Here is a 13,505-nt window from a genome sequence, read left to right as displayed (position 1 = left end):
CCTCCCTGCCTTCCTTCCTTCAACAATAATCTACCAAAGTAGCCACACACCACAAACACATGTCTTTTTTTTTTTTTTTTTTGGCCGGTCCTGGGGTTTGAACTCAGGGGCTGGGCTCTATCCCTGAGCTTCTTTTGCTCAAGGCTGGCACTCTACCGCGTGAGCCACGTCAGGCTCTTTCTGTGTATGTGGTACCAAGGAATGAAACCCAGGACTTAATGCATGCTAGGCAAGCACTCTACCTACCACTAAGCCACATTCCCGGCCCCCACAAAATATTTTCTTACCCAAGCAACTGCATCAGTAATCCTCATACTAGTTTTCCTAAATAACCTCAACTTCGCAGGACAATGACACATTATTCAACCTCAAGATCATTTCACACAATACCTTCTAATTGTAGCAATATCTATAAAACTTGAATAAGCCCCATTCCACCTGTGACTTCCAGAAGTTACACAGGGCATTCCAGACCTATCCTTCCTTCCCTCTTCCTCCTCCCCCAACTTTTTTTGTTTTTGTTTTTGAAAGAGTCCAGACTGGGGCCGGGAGTTTGGCCTAGTGGTTAAAGTGCTTGCCTAGCATGCACGAAGACCCGGGTTCGATTCCTCGGTACCACATACATAGAAAAAAGCCAGAAGTGGTGCTGAGGCTCAAGTGGTAGAGCTCTAGCCTTGAGAAAGTCCAAGGACAGTGCTCAGGCCCTGAGCTCAAGCCCACGACTGGCAAAAAAAAATAAAATAAAATAAAATAAAGAGTCCAGACTGGTCTGGAAATTGCCTTCCTCCTGATTTAGCTTTCCCAGTGGTGGGACTGCAGGCTTGTTCCACCGTTCTTGTCTTCCCAGGCCTAGTTATTTAATGCTAGTCCTGGGGCTTGATCCTCCCCCCAACTCAGCTTTACCAGAGCTGGTCTACAGGCTCCTGCTATTGCTTTAGTTGACCTTTATAAATATAGTTATCCATTATTTATTTCTTCAATTAGTGTGTGTGTGTGTGTGTGTGTGTAGGTACTGGGTATTGAACTCAGGTCCTGTGCTCTTGCTTAGTTTTCCTATTCAAGGCTGATGCTCTGTACTTGAGCCACACTTTTACTCTGGCCTTTATGCTGGTTTGTTGGAGATAAATCAGATATTTATTCCTCAAGTGAGGTTTAGCCACCTGGCCCCATATACCCAACAGAGACAAGGTGAGGAGCAGAGAAGGGCGAATTATTCTGAGGCAGCCATAGGAGACAACTGGGAGGGAGGGTGTTTGAGTGCATCTTCAGCCGTCTTGGTGGGGGATAGACCTGTACAGCTAGGGAGTGGAACTGGGGGTGAGAAAGGGACGCATAGTTAAAACAGTCTGGAATCCCAGGGGTGAGCTGGGGGACCTTATCTAAGTCTTGGTCTTTGTCCCTGGAGGAATTTCCCAGGTATTACTAAAACAGAAGAGGAACGAGGTGGTCTCCCAGCGTTTGGGGTTGTTTTGCTTAAGATGATAAGAAGGTGCGGCCTATCTGAGAGGGAGTTTGTCTGCACACCAGGTGCTTTATCACAGAATCCTCTGTTTCTTCCTGGAGCCCAAGGCGAGTGCAAAAGGACCAAAGGGCACAGGTACAAAGCAGAGGGGATGGCTAGTTAATTTCCCCGGGGACCCAGCCAAAGCACCTTTTTACATTTCTTCTAACAAGAGTAGGAGCTGGCGTCTAGAAGCAGACCAGAGAATGCATGAGAGGTTCCCCCCAGATGTCCCTAGGTCCTGGGGGTCCACGTGTGAAAAGCATTTCAGAGTGTCTCACAAAAAGGAGGTCCCGGGAGATGAACATTTTGGCAAGGATTTATTTCAGTATAAGGTTAAAGCTGGGAGAAAAACACTACCTGCCCTCTGGAAATAGGAATCAAAGAATCCTTACTTGCTGCCTTTATTCTGTGTGTGTGTGTGTGTGTGTGTGTGTGTGTGTGTGTGTGTGTGTGTAATTGGAAATGAGTCTCGTGGACTTTCCCACCAGAGCTGGCTTGGAACCAGGATCCTCATTTTTCAGCCTCCTGAGTAGCTAGGATTACAGATGGGAGTTATGGCTTGCCCTCTTTCTCAGCTGTGCGAATGTGCTTGTTTTTGTTGTCTGGCAACCTTCAACCCTTAGGCAATGGTTCTGGTAGCCAAGATGGGTGTTACTTATTATTTCTAAATACAGAGTTAGGTGAGCTGCAGGGTTTGCTTTTCTCAGCTATGCTTCTCACCTTACCGTCTTTTTTTTTTCCTGTTTGTTTTGCCAGTCCTGGGCTTGAGCTCAGGGCCTGAGCACTCTCCTTGGGTTTTTTCTCAAGGCTAGAGCTCTACCACCTGAGCCTCAGCACCACTTCTGGCTTTTTCTATGTATGTGGTTCTGAGGAATTGAAGCTGGGCCTTCGTGCATGCTAGGCAAGCACTCCACCACTGGGCCAAAGCCGGGCCCCTCACCGTGCCCTTTTTTACCGGGTATAGAGCTGCCAGGTCTCCACCTCTTTCAAAGCAGGTCACTTCTGAGTAGCCCCATTTGGGCCTCCCAGGCCTTGTAGTTCAGCATTTAAATGAAGGGCAGCTTCACCACTTCCTTAGCTGCTTCCAGGCTCCAGTTCCCCCGACTGGTTGATTGACTGATTTAAAAACCATTTCCTTGTGTCCTTCCTTTTCTCTCTGGCCCCCTCCAGCAGAGCCAGGAAAGTGCCTCCCCTGCCCGCCCGGGACGGGCTCCTGGGCTCGTTTTCAGGGTTTCAACCATCCGGCCTTTGCATCACTAAAATGGGGACGACGAGGTGGGGAGCTGGGGTCGGGCTGGGAGTCGGCCCGGGCTGGAAATCCTGCGCCCCTGGTCCCCCGGCAAACGGCCAAGGCAGCCAGGGGTGGAGCGGGGGCTCCGGGACGGGCCAGGCCCGGAGTGCAAACCCCACGGCGGGGCCAAGATCAGGAAGGAGCTCCGAGCCGCCAGTTCCGGCCCGGATGGAGAGAGCCGGCTGGAGGGGGTGCTGGGGGGGCCGCCCCGCCCCGCCCCCGCCCGCCCCCGTCGTCACCCCACCTCCCTCTCCCGCCTCACCCAGCCTCTCCTCCCCCGGCCCAGCCCCGCCGCCCAGCCCCGCGGCCCAGCCCCGCGGCCGCTCCCCCAGGGCGGGGCGGAGCCACGCGGGGCAGGGGGCGGGGCCAGCAGCTCCGATTCCTCCCCCTGGCCAAGCACGGGAAAGAGGCGGGGCCTGGGTCTCGCCCCGCCCTCGCCTAGGGGAGGGAAGGGGAGAGGGAGCGAAGGGCGGGACGGAGGCGTGGCCTCGTTTTTTTCCTTTTTTTTTGTCCGCCTTCTTAAGGAAGGGTCCCCTGCGACTTTAAGAGGCCGGCGCGGGCGTGCGATTGGCCGAGACGCCCGGGTGACGTCACGGCGGGCGGCGCCCTCCGCTCCGGCTCCGCCCCGCCGCGCGCTCGCGGACAGTCCGCGCGAGGGCCGGGCCGCGCCGGCTCCGCTCCGCTCCGCCCGCCCGCCCGCGTCGCGCTGGGCCCCGGGGGATGCCCCGGCCGGGCTCTCCTCATGGCCGCCGACGTCTTCATGTGCTCCCCGCGCCGGCCCCGGAGCCGCGTCCGCTCGGTGTTACTCAAGCCGCGGGTGCCCGAGGACGACGACGACTCGGACACCGACGAGCCGTCCCCGCCGCCGGCCTCCGGCGCGGCCCCCTCGGCCCGGGCCCACGCGAGCGCCGCGCCGGTGCTGCCCCGGGCCGGGCCGGGCCGCGAGGAGCCCCCGCGCCGCCAGCAGATCATCCACAGCGGCCACTTCATGGTGTCGTCGCCGCACCGGGAGCACCCGCCCAAGAAGGGCTACGATTTCGACACGGTCAACAAGCAGACGTGCCAGACCTACAGCTTCGGCAAGACCAGCTCCTGCCACCTGTCCATCGACGCCTCGCTCACCAAGCTCTTCGAGTGCATGACCCTGGCCTACAGGTAGGGCCCCGCCGCCGGCCGGGCGCGGCCAGCCGCCGCCGCCGCAGCCCCGGCTCCGCGCCCGCCCGGGGCGTCTCCTGCGGACGGATTTGCGGGTGTGGGGTCCCCCAGACGGTGCCAGAGCTGCCGCCGTCTGGGCCTCTTTCTTCTCTGGTCAGCGGTGCTTGGGTTCTTCCGGCTTCGCGTTCCCTCCCTCCAGGCCCTCCCCTTCAGTGTCCGGGGGCCAGGCGTCGGCGACGACCAGAAAAGGGGGTGTAGGACCCAGCTCGCTCGGCCCCCTCGCCCCCAACGGCTTGGTGTGTGGCTGGCGATTGCCCTGGGCGGCGAGGACCACCCGTCCCGAGTGCGTGTCTGAGGGCGCCGGCTCCGCGATTTCAATCATGGAGTGACATGTTGGGGCCTGGGAGGGACTGACAGTATCATGGGGGAGTGGAATGGAGGCAGGATTGTGGGGCTGGCCTGAGAGAGGTGAAGAGCTTGCCCGAGTGCCTGCTAACTGCTTTGCCTAAATGGTCTCCACAGGGAGAGAATGGGCTTTTAAAAAATTCTAGGTCCTAGGTGCTGCTAGGAAGGTGTCTGTCTGGGGTCACAGCCTTTGGAGGTGCAGTCTGTACTCCTGGCAAGTGGGAGGGTTTTCTGGCCAGCCCGGAAACCTAATATGAGGCAGATGTAAGTGTCTGGGTTTGACATCCTAGATACCCTCCTGTCTTGTGGACTTGCCCAGGGCAAAGATTCCTTTATTCTAAGTCACTGAAGTATCTGGCCCTCAAGGGTTAATCGCCTCCCTTCCCCCCCACCCCCCTCCATGTGTGTGTATTAGAAATTTGATTCAGGTGACTTTTCTTTCCTCAACCACAGAGCACCGGCGTCACTGCAGTGGCCTGAGCAGCCCAGCCTAGCTGGAGCTGGGGATGGGCTCCCTGCTGAGTTGGACCTTTTTGCATTAGTAACTGCACTGGCCCTGGCTGCCTGCCTCTGCTCTGCTCTGCAGACAGCACAGGAAAAGTTTGCTAGGAGAGCACAGAAACAGTGTGAAGAATAGGAAGATTACCCAGGACCCCCTTCCTCGGTCCCTCCCTTCCTCCCTCCTCCCCACCTCTTTTCAGACAGGATCTTGCTATGTTACCCAGGCTGGTTTCAAACTCATGGGGGTCAAGCAAACTTCCTCCCCCTCTCCCCCAAAGCCCTATGTAAATCCAAGTTAAAACATGGTAGCTCAGTGGTAGAAAATTTGTCTATGTGCCTACTGTGTTCAGGGCCCTGGGTTTTATTATGCGTTTGTCTATAGTTAAAATACTAGGTAGTTGACTCTTGATGGCTTTTTTTCCACTCTGGAATACATGATGACTTGCCTTATAGTCTGTTCCTGAAATGCACCTCTCACCCTTGTTTTTCCATGTATGTGGTACCAAGAAATCGAACCTGGGTCTTCGTGCATGCTACGCAGGCACTCTACCGCTAGGCCACGCTCCGGACCCCCTTGTTTTCTTTTGTGAAGGATTTCCAATGACTTATGTGCCACAGCTCTTCCTCCTCTCACCCTTACGTGGTATGTGGGCCAGTCTGCTCTGATTCTCAGGTCTTGCCAGTTTGAGCTGGCGCTGAGCCTACAAAGATGTTCTTAGAACAAATGACACTGAGGTTGTTGCCCTCTGCACCCTCCAGTCTCAAATCTTGAGCAGTGCCAATGGAATTAAACCCAGCTAGAATGCTGCAGAAGCTGTGCTTTGAGAGAGCCTTTTCAAACAAAACCAGAGGTGAAAGACAGGAATGTATTAAGAAAACTTACTCTCCTTTTTTTATTTTAATATAAACTGTACACATCAGGGAAAGAGAATGGTGCTTAAATCATAGGATGTGTAGGCTAGAATTGTCTCCATCTAAGTAAGTTCTTCAAAAAGAAGAATAAGCCAGTCTCACCCTTGGTTTGGATAACCTTAAGGCTTATTAAATAGCACCAGAAAAATTGCAGGTCCCCAAGTGAGATCTGCTAGAAATGTCTCAGAAAAATGCTCTTTGTCTCTGTAAGAGGCCTTCCTTGAGTTTCTTTTTCCTCCTCTTTCTTTCTTTTCTTTTTCTTTTTTTGTATGTTGTTGTTCTTGGGGTTTGAACTCTGGGTCTGACTGAGCACTGTCCTCTGAGTGCGCGCGCGCGCTCTCTCTCTCTCTCTCTCTCTCTCTCTCTCTCTCTCTCTCTCTCTCTCTCTCTCTCTCTCTGTTTTGCTATCTCACTCTCTGTCTCTTGCTTGAGGCCAGCACTCTACCACGGAGAGCCACTTTACCACGTCCAGTTATCAAGCGGTTAATTGGAGACAGGAGTCTCAGGAAATTTCCTGCTTACGCCAACTTTGAATCTCAATCTTCAGATCTCAGCTTCTTGAGTGACTAGGATTACAGGTGTCAGCCACCAGGAGCTTTCCCTGAGTTTCTTGAGCTGGTGAAAAGTTGGTATCTAATCTCAACTCTCCTGTCACCAACACCTGGCTTTCAGAGAGGGCTGGGAGGACAAGAGACAGCTTCTGAGTTGTTCTGTTCAGAACTTTCAGCGCTGCATATCCAGGTTTCATCTGCTTGAGTTGAGAGGAGGACCAGTAGCTCTTTTCTGTGTGACAACGGTTTCTGGCCTAGATCCTGTCTGTCTGTCCCTGGCCTCTCCTCCTAGGCACACTCTGTTTTTTTTGTTTGTTTGTTTGTTTTGGTTTTGTTTTGGCTTCCTGTTAACTGCTGCTACCCAGCTGCTGTTTTCAGATGAGGTTAACAGTCCTTTGGAGAGGAACCAAGTGCAGGGGAAGTGGTGGTTATCTTTTTTTTTTTTTTTAACCAGTCCTGACAAGTGGTCTAGGGATCTTGAGCACAGTCTGTTCCCAGATGTTGAAGGCCTGGACTCCTGACCAGTCTGACCGGGATTGACTTTGGTGGAGCCACAGAGTGTTGAGAGACTGGGTCTGTGTGAGTGTGCTCAGTGGCCTGCCATGTATGTGATAGTGAGATGGGATTCCAGTTTCCTTGAGACTCAGTTAAAAAACCCATATCCTTTCCATTCTGTAATGCTAAGTATCTCGGTGGCTGCTGTAGTCTTAAAAATTTAGTTATAATTATAAAGGTGATGTACAGAGGAGTTACAGTTACCTAAGTCAGGTAAAGAGTACATTTCTTTTGAGAAAATGTCACTGCTAGCCAGGTGCCACTAGCTCATGCCTGTAATCCTCGGTATTCAGGAGGCTGAGATCTGAGGATCGCAATTCAAAGCCAACTGGGGCGAGAGAGTCCATGAAACTTTCATCTCCAATTAACCACCAAAAAAATGGAAGTGGTGCTGTGGTTCATTCTGGTAGAGTGCTAGCCTTGAGCTGAATTGCTCAGGGACAGTGCCCAGACCCAGAGTTCAAGTCTCACAAGCAACAGCAACAAAAAGAGTACCTTTCTTTTTAGGAAATGTCACCTCTTCCCTCGCTGTCTCCTAGTTTTCTCCTCCTGTCCCACCCACAAGTTGTGTAGTTCATTTTCAAAATAGTGTCCAGTGAAGACTATTGGTGTGTTAGAAAAATTGAAATGAAATTTTGTTCTTTGCTGCTCCTGAGGCTTGAATTCTGGGTCCAGGTGATGTCCCTGAGCTGCTTTTGCTCAAGACTAGTGCTCTTCCAGTTGAACCACAGCGTCGTCACTTCTTGTAGGCTTGAGTGGGCCCTAAAACCTCTGCCCAGAATTTAGGACACCTGATGATCAATGATGTTAGTAGGTTGGTGGCCAGAGCTGGCAGTCTGAGCCTTGCCTTTCTTAGCTGCCTGCTCCTTGGCATTAAAAATTTGCCTGCATGGTGGAAATGAGGATTAACGGATGTAAAGCTTGTGAGTCCATCCACATAGCGATCTCAAGGGAGGGGGATTTATTGAAAGCATCAATATCTGGTAAATAATAGGCAAGAGATCTACCAGGCTGAATGTGGCAGCGTGGACTTAAACATCTTCATTCAACTGATATGTGAGCAGTGATTCACACCTATAATCCTGGCTACCCAAGAGGCTGAGCTCCCAGGATTGTGATTTGAGGCCAGCCCTAGCAGAATAGTCCCAGAGACTCCCATTTCCAATTAACCAGCCAAAAAGCTGGACTGAAGTTGTCACTCAAGTGATAGTGTGACAGCTATGAACACAAACCCCCAGAGAGAGTGTGCGTTCAAGTTTTAGTAGGGGTGAATGTGTGTGTGTACACACACAGCAGGGCACTGTGGTGTACGCTTGTAATCACAGCAGAGGGGAGACTGAGGTAGGAGAATCTCAAGGGGGAATCTGAGCTACATAGAGAGACCATACATCAACAAAAAACCAAAGCAAAGTAAAACGGAACAAAGCAAGAACACACAAACTCTGATAGTCATCAGAGCCTAAGTTTCTCATCTATAAATTGAAGTACATCCAACTGGGGTCTTCAGCATGGCCTTCCGACACCTGCCTTGACACTAAAGAGGACCATTCTTGGTTTGACTGGGCTCCTGCGACCCCACAGTGGAGCCACGCAGTTTAGAACAGTTCAAGGACTGTCTCACGTGTGAGACCCCCACGCAGGCTGTGAACAGACTAGTGTGCTGCTTTCTGTGGTTAGTTTCACTTTTACTTCTCTTTTTATGAACTCCTTGTCAGAGAACCTTGGTGTAAATGTTTTAGAGGGGAGGAGATGGTCTTTTTTTTTTTTGTGGGTCATGGGGCTTGAACTCGGCCTGGGCGCTGTCCCTGAGCTCTTCAGCTCAAGGCTGTCACCCTACCCTTGAACCACAGCCCCACTTCTGTTTTCTATATGTTAATTGGAGATAAGAGTCTCAGGTCCTTTTGTGCCTGAGCTGGCTTTGAACCTTGATTCTCAGAACTCAGCGTCCTGAGCAGCTAGGATGACAGGCGGGAGCCACCACGGCCTGCCCCATCCGGTGTGTCCTGATGAGCGGTCTTCTGGAAAATGTAGCCAGGCTGGCCCCGAACTCCTGTTCTTCCTGCCTTGTATTACGGTGCTACGTGGGGGAGGTAACCCTCACGTGAGTGCCCTGGGTGAGAGGGTGCCCCTCACTTAGGACTGAAGCTAGGGTACTGTGTCCGCCAGAGTTTAGGACATTTTAGCTCTAGGCATGGTCATGGAAGCCATTCACATGCATGACTAAATTAGTTTTACTCTTTTATGCCAGTGATAAGCCAGTTTTTCTTCTCCAGTTGTCTTGGTCTTTAAAAGTGTGATCTGCTGTTAAAGGCTATGCTCCCACGTGGGAGCTGCTGCCAGAGCCACGAGCAGTCAGTCTGTTGAGGAGCTCACGATGCAGGGAAGGACCAGCACCACAGCTCCAGGACGGCTGGGAAGGGCTGTGGTGGGAGCCAGCGCTGATGGCAGGGCTTTCGGCTGAGCCTGTGCATGTTAACGTTCAGCACTCTTCCCCACTTCTTTATGCCGGCTGTCAAAGTCGTGGTTCTCTTCTGCAGGAAACCCTTGCTGGCTGGTTAAGAGCCAGTCCGTGGCAGGACAAGGAAGAGTTGCTAGAACTGGGAAGAGAGTCTAAATGAGAGATCAGGAGAGGATTCGCCCTAACTGAATCCCATTAGGTCTCACAGTGTCTCCGCAGTCTTGAGCCGTGCCCACAGTGGCCTGCGAGGGGAGGTGCTGGACACTCTTGATCTTAGAAGTGACTTGCTCTGTTGCCGAGAGGTTAGGCAGCTCGTCTGAGGAAGAGTCTGAGCTGAAGAGGTCCTTCCTTCACGTGCTGGGAGAGAGGAGGTGAAGATGCCAGCCCCATGCTGCGGAAGGGACGGGATCGGGGCTGCTTCCCAGCCTTCCCTGCGCTGCTCTTCCCCACGGATGAAGAAGTCCTCACCCTCCCACAGCCTTGCCATGTGGGCCTTCCCCACGTGAAGGAATGCCGGTGCCTCTGTGGCCATGCCTCTCTCCACGGGGTCCAGCCTGTGCGGCCATCGGCTTCCCCTTTGACCTCCATGTGGAGGCTGAAGTCCCCTCATACACTGTGTGGTGCAGAAATGTCACGGGAGGGGTTTGCTTTGGGACCTGCAAGCCCATGTTTCTGTAAACCTGTCTTCTTGCTTTCTTTCTTTTTTTGTGGGTCATGGGGCTTGAACTTGGCCTGGGTGCTGTCCCTGAACTCTTCAGCTCAAGGCTACTGCCCTACCCTTGAGCCAAGCCCCACTCCCATTTTCTAGGGGTTAATTGGAGGTAAGAGTCTCAGGTCCTTTTGTGCCCGGGCTGGCTTTGAACCTGGATCCTCAGATCTTAGCCTCCTGAGTAGCTAGGATTACAGGTGTGAGCCACTGTACCCACCTGGCTAAACTTGTCTTTTTAACTCCACAAAGACAGCTTCTGTAGAGATGTTACTGTGGAGTGGAACAACAGGATATGCCTTTTTTCCTTATTGCCAGTCCTGGAACTTGAACTCAGGGCCTGAGCCTTTTTGTGCTCGACTATTATTCTACCACTTGAGCTACAGTGCCACTTTTCCTGCTTTTTCTGAGTAGTTTATTGAAGATGAGAGTCTTGTGCATTTTTCTGGCTGGGCTGGCATCAGATCTTGATCCTCAGATCTCAGCCTCCTGGTTACTAGGATTACAGGTGTGAGCCACTGGTTCCCAGCTAGGATAAGCCCTTATTGGGTGGCATTTGCATTGTGCAGTCGTCCTGGAAACAAGTTAACAGCCCCTCAAAGAAGATCCAGCACAAGGAACCTGTGACTGCCTTTGTGTTCTGTTACATGGCTTTATGGGATTACAGATACATATGGAATTAAGTTTCCGGATGAGCAGGCTTAATAACAGATTATCTGGATTATCTGGGAGGGGGGGGCAGTGTCATCCTCAGCCTCCTTATGTAGAGGAGACCATGAAGAGACCAGGAGGGTACAGCAGGAAAAGGCTACATGTTGAAGATGGAGGATGGGGTCGTGAGCGAAGGAATGTGGAGTCTAAAGAGGCTGGGAAGGGGGGACACAGCTCTCTCCACGAGCTTCTAGGGGCATACAGATCCGTTTAGTCTTGTGTTCTAGCTCTTTGAGGTTCAGTTTTTGCAGAGGACTCTGCTGGGGTTTGAATTTGGGGCCTCATACATGCCACACACACACATTCTACCGCTGGGCTGGAGTTCCTTGACCCAAGAAATCTGGATTTTTTTTCTTTTCTTTTTTTTTCTGATTGGCTGTGGGACTTGAACTCTGAGCCTGGGTGCTGTCCCTGAGCTCTTCAGCTGAAGGCTAGCACTCAGCCACTTGAACCACAGCACCACTTCCAGTTTTCTGGTGGTTAATTGGAGATAAGACTCTCACGGACTTTTGTACCCAGGCTGGCTTTGGGCTTTGAACCGTGATACTCAGATCTCAGCCTCCTGAGTAGCTATGGTTACAGGCATGAGCCACCAGCGTCCAGCCAAGAAATCTGGATTTTTTTATGTGAACTTTATGTTTTGTTGGTTGTGGGGATCTTGAACTCAGGGTCTAGGCACTGTCCCAGAGCTCTTTTGCTTAAAGCTAGAACTCTACTACTTTGAGCCACAGTGATGTTTCTGTTTTTTTGATGGTTAGAGGTGAATCTCATAGACTTTCATCATTGGTTGGCTTTAAAAAAAAAAAAAAAAAACCTCAGTCCAAGCCGGGTGTGGTGGCTCACACCTGTAATCCTAGCTACTCAGGAGGCTGAGATCTGAGGACCAAGGTTCAAAGCCAGCCTGGGCACAAAAGTACTTGAGACTCTTACCTCCAATTAACCCCTAGAAAACGGGAATTGGGGCTTGGCTCAAGGGTGGGATGGTAGCCTTGAGCTGAAGAGCTCTGGGACAGCACCCAGGCTGAGTTTAAGCCCCATGACTCACACACACACACACACACACACACACACACACACACACACACACAAAAAAAACCTCAGTCTATGCAGGGCGGGCGCAGTGGCTCATGCCAGCAATCCTAGCTATTCAGGATGCTGAGATCTTCACAATTCAAAGCCAGCCTGGGCACTAAAGTCTAAGAGACTCATCTTCAATTAACCACTAGAAAACTGGAAGTGGTGCTATGGCTCAAGGAATAGGGGGGTAGCCTTGATCTGAAGAGCTCAGGGACAGCACCTAGGCTTAAAGTTCAAGCCCCAGGATGGACAAAAACAACAAGAAACCTCAGTCCTTAGATCTCAGCCTTCTTTGTAGCTAGATTTACATGTGTAAGCCAGCAGTGCCTCGCTTTTTTTTCCCCCTAGTCCCAGGGCTTGAACTCAGGGCCTGAGCACTGTCCTTGGACTTTCTCAAGGCTAGAGCTTTACCACTTGAGCCACAACACCACTTCTGGCTTTTTCTATGTATGTGGCACCAAGGAATCAAACCTGGGTCTTTGTGCATGCTAGGCGAGTACTGTACCACTAGGCCAAACTCCCCACCTCCTCTTTTTTCTTTTCCTTTTTTTTTTTTTTTTTTTTTTGCAGTTTTGGGGTTTGAATTCATGACCCTGCCCTTGCTAGGCAGGCTCTCTACCAGTTAAATCACGTCCCTAGCCCTTTTTTTGCTTTATTTTTTAGATAGGGTCTCAGTTTTTGCCTATGCCTTGCCTCACATTATGAATCTCCTATTTAAAACCTGTGTAGCTAGTATTACAGCATGCATCACAGTGGCCCGCATATTAATGGAGATGGGAATCTTGATAACTTTTTGCCCTGACTGGTCTCGAACTGTGATCCTCTTGATCTCTACCTCCAGAGTAGCTGGCATTATAGGTATGAACTACAATGCCTATTTATGGCCTTAGTTTTAAATTTTAGGTCAAGCCAGGCACTGGTGGCTCATGCCTGGAATCCTAGGTACTTAGGAGGCTGAGAGCTCAACGCCAGCTCAAAGCCAGCATTGGCAGAAAAGTCTGGGAGACTCATTCCAGTTAAATACCAGAAAACCATAAGGGGACCTGTGGCTCAAAGTGGTAGAGAGCTAGCCTTTATGAAGTCCAGTCCTTGAGTTCAGGCCCCATGATCAACAATAAGCAAACATAATTTTGATTCAGCTTATAATTTTTAAAATTAATTGTATGTATGGATATATGTATACACATATACATACATGTACAAATTTTTGTTGTTTGTAGGGCTTGAACTCTGGGCCTGGACATCGTCCCTGAGCTGAAAAGCTCAAGTCTGATGCTCTACCACTTGAACCACAGTGCCGCTTTCAGTTTTCTGGTGGTTATTTGGAGAGAAGTCTCATATACTTCCATGCCCAGGCTAGCTTTGAACTGCAATCCTCAGATCTCAGCCTCCTGAGTAGCTAGGATTACAGGTGTGAGCCACCAGTGCCTGGCTAGCTTTCTTTATTTTGTTATTATATGGTACCAAGTTGAACTCTGGGCCTCAGGCATCAAGACAAGCACTCTGCCACTAAGCCATACTCCTAGGCCCTCTGCTTATAATTAAGGTCAGAGTTCAGGTATGAAATGTTCTAGGGAGGTGAATTTATTAGTCTTAATCGAGAGTGAGTCCTGGCCTCAGTGATAAAGGTGGTATGCTGTTGCTGCAGATCAGCTTTGGCACAAGGACAGCTTTTTCAT

At 51.1% G+C, this 13,505-nt stretch overlaps 1 protein-coding gene across 3 annotated transcripts in view; it reads left to right on the top strand.

Annotated features, from left to right (window-relative positions):
* Positions 1–3,461: 3,461 nt before the first annotated feature.
* The window catches only part of Mlxip (MLX interacting protein), a 39,578-nt gene continuing 29,534 nt past the window's right edge, over positions 3,462–13,505 (top strand). For 2 of the 3 annotated variants that reach the window (XM_090319976.1, XM_090319975.1), the window contains exon 1: positions 3,464–3,950. In XM_090319976.1, coding sequence (XP_090176102.1) covers positions 3,538–3,950 — 413 coding nt within the window. In that variant the 5' untranslated portion in view covers positions 3,464–3,537. Of the gene's footprint in view, positions 3,951–13,505 lie in introns of all 3 variants that reach the window. The other variant, XM_090319977.1, reaches the window with a different exon arrangement.

This window comes from Megascapheus bottae, chromosome 28 (assembly GCF_031878675.1).
Source record: "Megascapheus bottae isolate mThoBot1 chromosome 28, mThoBot2.hap1, whole genome shotgun sequence".
Classification (NCBI taxonomy): Eukaryota; Metazoa; Chordata; class Mammalia; order Rodentia; family Geomyidae; genus Megascapheus; species Megascapheus bottae.
Note: the sequence above shows the minus strand (reverse complement) of the source record. Positions and strands in the feature narration are given on the sequence as shown.